At 47.0% G+C, this 8,021-nt stretch overlaps 1 protein-coding gene across 2 annotated transcripts in view; it reads left to right on the top strand.

Annotated features, from left to right (window-relative positions):
- The first annotated feature begins 6,901 nt into the window (after positions 1 to 6,901).
- LOC144498443 (CD9 antigen-like) overlaps positions 6,902 to 8,021 on the top strand; it is a 70,252-nt gene continuing 69,132 nt past the window's right edge. For both annotated transcript variants that reach the window (XR_013498698.1, XM_078219557.1), the window contains exon 1: positions 6,902 to 7,032. Coding sequence is in view for 1 of the 2 variants with exons in the window: in XM_078219557.1 (XP_078075683.1) it covers positions 6,970 to 7,032 (63 nt within the window). In the remaining variant the exon portion in view is untranslated. The remainder of the gene's footprint in view (positions 7,033 to 8,021) is intronic.

Here is an 8,021-nt window from a genome sequence, read left to right on the forward strand (position 1 = left end):
ATGGGTATAGAGGGATATGGGCCAAATGTGGGCAATTGGGACTAGCTTCAGGGTTTAAAAAAAAGGGTGGCATGGACAAGTTGGGCCGAAGGGCCTGTTTCCATGCTGTAAACTTCTATGACTCTAATAATATGGAAGAGGTCACCTGTTTCAGCTTGGACAGAGCCAGTTGCATAAAAATTCCTCCCCAATGGTGCACACGACCCTCGTGGGGCACCAGCTTTTTTGACTCATTCATGGGATGTGGGCATTGCTGGCAAAACCAGCATTTATTGCCCATAGTTGCCCTTGAGAAGGTGATGGTGAGCTGCCATTTGGAACCGCTGCAGTCTGTGAACTGTAGGTACACCCACAGCGCTGATAGGGAGGCAGTTCCAGGATTTTGACTTAGCGACAGTGAAGGAACAGCCGATGTATTTCCAAGTCAGAATGGTGTGTGACTTGGAGGGAAACTTCCAGGTGATGGTATTCCCATGTGTTTGCTGTCCTTATCCTTCTAGATGGTAGCAGCTGTGAGTTTGGAAAGTGCCGACTGATTGTACACATTTGCCACTGTGTGTCAGTGGTGGAGGGAGTGAATGTTTGTGAATGTGGTACCAATTAGGTGGGCTTCTTTGTCCTGGATGGTGTCGAGCTTCTTGAGTGTTATTTGAGGTGCACCCATCCAGGCAAGTGGAGAGCATTCCATCACACTCCTGACTTGTGCCTTGCATATGGTGAACAGGCTTTGGGGAGTCAGATGTCACCACAGTATTCCTAGCCTCTGACCTGCTCCTTTTTTTATATTCATTCGTGGGACATGGGCGTCACTGGCTGGCAGCCAGCATTTATTGCCCATCCCTAGTTGCCCAGGGCAGTTGAGAGTCAACCACATTGCTGTGGCTCTGGAGTCACATGTAGGCCAGACCAGGTAAAGACGGCAGATTTCCTTCCCTAAAGGACATTAGTGAACCAGATGGGTTTTTCTGACAATCGACAATGATTTCATGGTCATCAATAGATTCTTAATTCCAGATATTTTTTATTGAAATCAAATTCCACCATCTGCCGTGGTGGGATTTGAACCTGGGTCCCCAGAACATTAGCTGAGTTTCTGGATTAATCGTCTAGCGATAATACCACGAGGCCATCGCCTCCCCTCCTGTAACAGTGTTTATGTGGTGAGTCCAGTTGAGTTTCTGGTCAATGGTTAACCCCAAGGCTGTTGACAGTGGGGGATTCAGTGATGGTAACACCATTGAATGTTAAGGGGCGGTGGTTAGAGTGTCTCTTATTGGTGATGGTCATTGCCTGGCATTTGTGTGGCGCGAATGTTACTTGTAGCCAAAGACTTTATATGACTGGTCCGGTTCAGTTTCTGGTCGATGTTAACCCCAAGGATGTTAATAGTTTCTGCAGTAACAGGTAGCAGGCCTCCTGCGTGCCTCAGATCTGAACTGAAGGCTCCTACAGTATAACTGGTGAGACTGTTACTATCTGTGCACTCTGCCAAGGGGTTAGCTTCCCGCGGGTCTGAAACAGCTGCCTACCAAAGAACCTCTGACATTCGGCCTTTAAGACTTTGCCTGTACCGTTAACATTCTTGTCCGAGCTTTCCAATCCCTCCATGGCTTCACCCCTTTCCTATCTCTAGTCTCCTCCAACCTCACAACCCTCTGAGATATCTGCACTCAACTCATTTCTACCTCTGGGCCATCCCTGAGGGTAATCACTTCACCATTGGCACCTGGGCCCCAAGCTCGGGAATTCTCTCTCTAAATCTCTCGCTCTCTTTAAATCATTCATTAAAACTGACCACTTTGACGTGAAGCTTTTGATCACCTGCCCACAGAGCCTGATGTGGCTCAATATCAAATCTTATTTGATAACCGCTCTCTGAGCTGTCTGAGGATGTGAGAGGCGATCTTATTGAACCATACAAGATTCTGAAGGGGTTTGAGAGATTAGAGATTGTATCTCTGGTTGGGGGCAGCTTCAGGATAATGGGCTAATCATTACTTCATAGAATCATAGAATCCCGACAGTGCAGAAGGAGACCATTCGGCCCATCAAGTCTACACCAACCACAATCCCACCCAGGCCCTATCCCCACAACCCCACATATTTACCCTGCTAATCCCCCTGACACTGGAGTCAATTTACCATGGCCAATGCATCTAACCAGCACATCTTTGGAGTGTGGGAGGAAACTGGAGCACCCGGAGGAAACCCACGCAGACACGGGGAGAACATGCAAACTCCACACAGACAGTGACCCGAGGCAGGAATTGAACCCGGGTCCCTGGCACTGTGAGGCAGCAGTGCTAACCACTGAGCCACCGTGCTGCTTTTTCACTGCTTCTCCCCATTGTCAGGAGATTACATGGGCTGTGGAGGTGGTGGTGGTATCGGGGGGATGGGGTGGGGTGGGCACGGTATAGAGAGACCGCAACAAGAGAGATTGCATCCTGATGCAAGGATCAGTGAGAGGGCTGCATCAATGATGGATTTTTCCTTATGTGATGACTTCAGCCAGGCTAATGAGGTTGCCTTGCTAGAGTACGAACTATCCTGATGAGTCCTGGCTGGGGTGCATTATCGATGCCGACAATCACATTTGAATTTGATGTTTTAAGTTTCCTTTGTACTTTGCTTTTTGGTTCGGGCGGGTCCCCCTCTTTTTGAGGAGCTGCCCCTTTTAATTTGTCCCTAAGTTAATTTGAGTTAGTTTATTTGGTTGGTACACAAAAAGAAATACCTGAGGAGTCCTAATCGATGGTTAAATCAGGGAGCCTCATGCTCCCTATTTAAAGCAGGTGTGTCAGACTCCCAGCCTGCATTCAGCAGGGAGCAACTGGAGAGCTGGCTGTGTACAGATGTATGGTGTAAATCAAGTAACTTGGTGACGGGACTTTCGCCTCCGTGGAGTTATTACACCTTACTTTCTGTTTCTTATTGTCTGTGTTCAATTTAATAAGTTAAACTTTTGGCATTGTTACTTTTGGAGTTTCCCCACAAGGTTTTATCTTCTGCCCTCTTCATCCTTATCTTCCCATTGGCCTTCAGTGATCCGATTTCAATGGTGCCATTTGGAGACGGGATGTCGGTTTCCAGACGACAGTCTGTCCGACTCCTCTGCACCCTTCCACTCAGCCTGAGTTATCAGTCTTCCAGCTCGACGCCCAGATTGAAATGAGTTATGTTTCCTCCAGTTCAACACGGCGGAGACCGATTCAGCAATCCCAAAAACAGCAAGAGCATTTTTACTGTGCTTTCAACAATCTCTGGATATCTCGAAGCCACTTTCCAGTCGATGCAACAGTTTGTTGATAAATAGTCACTGTTGTGATGCAAGAAACAGAGCAGCCAATTTATGCACAGCAAGATCCCACAAACAGCAGTGTGCTCCTGACCATTATTTTGGAGATGTTGGTTGAGGGATAAATATTGGGCAGGACACTGAAGAGAACCCCCGCTGCTATTCCTCAAAATACATCCATCCAGACGGTTAACCGTGTGTCCAGAAAAGTGGCACCTCCAGCACTGCAGCACTCCCTCAGTGCTGATTTAGGAATTTGCAGCCTGGATTTTTTAGTCAAGTTTCTGGACTGGGGTTTGAACTCTCAGCATTGTTTTGATTTGATTTATTATTGTCACATGTATTAGCATACAGTGAAATGTATTGTTTCTTGCGCGCTATACAGACAAAGCATACCATTCATAGAGAAGGAAAGGAGAGAGTGCAGAATGTAGTGTTACAGCCATAGCTAGGGTGTAGAGAAAGATCAACATAATGCAAGGTAGGTCCATTCAAAAGTCTGACAGCAGCAGGGAAGAAGCTGTCCTTGAGTCGGTTGGTATGTGACCTCAGACTTTTGTATCTTTTTCTCGACGGAAGAAGGTGGAAGAGAGAATGTCCGGGGTGCGTGGGGTCCTTAATTATGCTGGCTGCTTTGCCGAGGCAGCGGGAGGTGTAGACAGAGTCAATGGATAGGAGGCTGGTTTGCGTGATGGATTGGGCTTCATTGACGACTTTTTGTAGTTCCTTGCGGTCTTGGACAGAGCAGGAGCCAGACCAAGCTGTGATACAACCAGAAAGAATGCTTTCTATGGTACATCTGTAAACGTTGGTGAGAGTCGTAGCTGACAGGCCAAATTTCCTTAGTCTCCTGAGAAAGTAGAGGCGTTGGTGAGCTTTCTTAACTATAGTGTTGGCATGGAGGACCAGGACAGGTTGTTGGTGATCTGGACACCTGAAAACCTGAAGCTCTCGACCATTTCTACTTCATCCCCATTGATGTAGACAGGGGCATGTTCTCCTTTACACACCCTGAAGTTGATGACAATCTCCTTTGTTTTGTTGACATTGAGGGAGAGATTATTGTTGCTGCAGGTGACAATGCCACTCATTAAACCAAGGCTAATGACTTGACCCTTCCTGTGAATGATATCCGTCGCCACCAATTCCATCCCTTTCCTTGGCCACCGTACAGGGTTAAACCATAAACCCGGTGTCCTGTCGGATCCCAGGCTGAATCTCCGACTCCATTCCCCATCATCTCCAGCACTAACACAGGCTGCTTCATCCCTGTACCATCAGCTCCGACCCCATCCCATCTGCTAATGCTCTGGAAAAGGTGCTGGGGGAATGGGAAGTGGTTATGGGAGGATGGGCAAACGAGATAGGAGGTGCAGCGATTATGAGAGATGGAAGGGATCCAAAGAAAGGGGGAATGATTAGTGGGGGGTGGGGGGGAACTGAACTTTTTTTTAATTCTTTCACAGGATGTGGGCATAGCTGGCTAGACCAGCATTTATTGCCCTTCCTTAAGTGCCCTTGAGATGTTGGTGGTGAGCTGTCTTCTTGAACCGCTGCTGTCCAGTGCGGTGTAGGTCCACCCACTGTGCTGTTAGGGAGGGAGCTCCAGGATTTTGACCCAGGTTGATGTTGCGGGGAAGGGAAGAAATCAAGGGAGGGTGGCGAGTGTGAAACAAGGGCTATTTGTTGTTTTTCTTCTTAGGCCGTCCCTTGGGTTTGGGAATAATCTGGTTCCACTCCAGAAATGTCCGGTAAATCCAATGTGGGATCCACACGCTCTGCCACATATGGGTCAGTGCTCCTGGTAGGGTTGGGTGCATGGGTCATTTGTAGATTTGTGCGCTGCCTCTGGGACCTTATTGTCACCTCTGTGTGCGCCTGGTGAAGGTTCTCGATGGCTTTGCTACCTTTCTGAATGAGGCTGCTCTATTGTAGTCACCATCCAGAGACAGTGGGGCTGTTTGCCATCATCAGGGATGCTTCGAGGACATCCCTAAAGCACTCCCATTGTCCTCCTGGGAGTCTCTTGCCATGATCAAAGCCTGAATAGAGAAGCTGTTCCGGGAGTCTGATGTCGGGTATATGAGCGACACATATGGGCGGCACGGTGGCACAGTGGTTAGCACTGCTGCCTCTCAGCGCCAGGGACCTGGGTTCAATTCCCAGCTTGGGTCACTGCCTGTGCGGAGTCAGCACATTCTCCCTGTGTCTGCGTGGGTTTCCTCCGGGTGCTCTGGTTTTCTCCCACAGTCTGAAAGACGTGCTGGTTAGGGTGCATTGACACTGAAGTGTGGAGACTATGGGAATTTCACAGTAACTTCATTGCAGTGTTAATGCAAGCCTTACTTGTGAATGAATACATAAACATTAAAGAAAAACTTTTACTTTAAAAACTTTAATGGCTGGGAGGAGCTGGCTGTCAAAGTTTCAAAATGGCGGCAACTTGTCCATCGAGCAGCATCAGGCTTCCAATCACAACGCCTGAATGATGGGGCAAAATGCTGGCAGAGAAGGAGAGAAAAGGAAGGAAATCCTGTACTCCGGATCCAAACACCTCGTAGGAAGTTCTGCCCCAAGTGCCCAGAGATCTGGGGGTCGCGATTGAGCCTGTTCAGTCGCACGAAGTCCTATGGCAGAAACTCAAGACCCCCCCCCCGCCCCGAGTATCATAGAAATCATAGAAACCCTACAGTGCAGAAGGAGGCCATTCGGCCCATCGAGTCTGCACCGACCACAATCCCACCCAGACCCAACTCCCACATATTTACCCACTAATCCCTCTAACCTACACATCTCAGGACTTTAAGGGGCAATTTTTAACCTGACCAATCAACCTAACCCGCACATCTTTGGACATTTACATTCTGTGCCCTCTCCTTTCCTTCTCTATGAATGGTATGCTTTGTCCGTATAGTGCGTGAGAAACAATACTTTTCACTGTATACCAATACATATGACAATAATAAGTCAAATCAACTCAAATCAAATCGAGGGACAGCCACTACCTCCGCTGCATGTTGCAGTCAGGCAGAGTCAACATGGTTTTGTGAAAGGGGAATCGTGTTCGACACACTTATTGGAGGATGCAGGGTGGATAAAGGGGAACCAGTAGATGTCGTGTATTCAGATTTACAAAAGGCATTCACTAAGGTGCCACATAAAAGGTTACTGCATAAGTTGAGGGCGAGATTGAAATGAAGTTTGCATGCTGTCTGAATCAGCAGCAAAGGGTGTGGCTTTATTGTCAATTGTGATCCCTGCATCTATTCTCAGCGGTTACTGAGTTTTGCCCTCTTTGGTTCATTGTCCCCTCTTCTACATTTACACCATTAACTTTTTCTGCTCAGAGAAAGAAAAACTCTCTTAAATCAGCTGCCTAAAAGTATGAAAGGAGTCCGATACATAATCTACCGGAGAGGGACTAATTTTGTTGAAGTTGTCACTATTAGCTTTCCACTGTCAGAGCTAACTGCCACTGCGAGTTTCTGATTTTTCGGGCTTGTAATGAACACTGAGTGGCTGGTACACGCGTCTTGCAATGAGTCACTGGGTGGACAGGAAGTCGCCTGCTCGGCTGATCTTAAATAGCAGTGTGTCACTCACTTTGTGCTGATTACGTCCTGCATCAAAACAGCGCAGCGTGAGACAGTTTGCTGAAAACGATTGCCAGAATGGTGGTGTTTCAGGCAAGATGCATCAAATATTGCCTCATTGTCCTCAACCTCTTATTCTCAGTAAGTTGGACTTTCTGCTGCTTTGCTAGTTGTGTGTGTGTGTGTGCGCTTGTTTGTCAAATTGAGTTTCAACTCTACAAATTTCAAGCATTTCTGACTTGAATATTGGCCACAATAAGATCATTGTTGATCCTGGGCTGTTTTTAAGCCTGTTGATTCTTTCTTTGGTGTTATCCATTGTGCGGTTAATAATGTACCGAGGTCAATTTCTTTTTAATCAAATTTCCAACAGGGCATCTCATTTTTGGAAGTAATCCAAAACAGTCAAAAAATGTATGTTTCTGAAAACCATAGTTTTTTGTGCATCTTACAATGCGGATGAAAACAGTACTCAGTAAGATCTCTCTTTCTTACGGCCGATGTAAACTTTGAACAACAGCAACCCTTCTCTTATATTCAGCTAACTGAGCCAGATTACTTTCTCAGTGGTAGCCTATCGCTGTGCTGTCTCTTTCTCGTATTTGTGAGTGGGTGTGGAGTTGGTACATGTTGTGTGATCTGTTCCGGGTGCCCACTATCGCACTTTCTCACTTCCCATTTGTACAAGGGGAGGCAGTAACCGAGTGGTATTATCGCCAGGCTATTAATCCAGAAACTGAACCAGTGTTCTGGGGACCTGGGTTCAAATCCCACCACGGCAGATTGCGGAATTTGAATTCAATAAAAAATATTTGGAATTAAGAATTTACTGATGACCATGAAAACATTGTCGATTGTCGGAAAAAACCATCTGGTTCACTAATGTCCTTTGGGGAAGGAAATCTGCCGTCCTTACCCGGTCTGGCCTACATTGACTCCAGAGCCACAGCAATGTGGTTAACTCTTAACTGCCCTCCAAATGCAATTAGGGATGGGCAATAAATGTTATTGTCATTACCTGGTCTGGCCTACATCTAACTCCACAGCCACAGCAATGTGGTTGACTCTTAACTGCCCTCAGGCAACTAGCGATGGGCAATAAATACTGGCAGCCAGTGATGCCCATGTCC

Source organism: Mustelus asterias, chromosome 9 (genome assembly GCF_964213995.1).
Source record: "Mustelus asterias chromosome 9, sMusAst1.hap1.1, whole genome shotgun sequence".
In the NCBI taxonomy this organism is placed as follows: domain Eukaryota; kingdom Metazoa; phylum Chordata; class Chondrichthyes; order Carcharhiniformes; family Triakidae; genus Mustelus; species Mustelus asterias.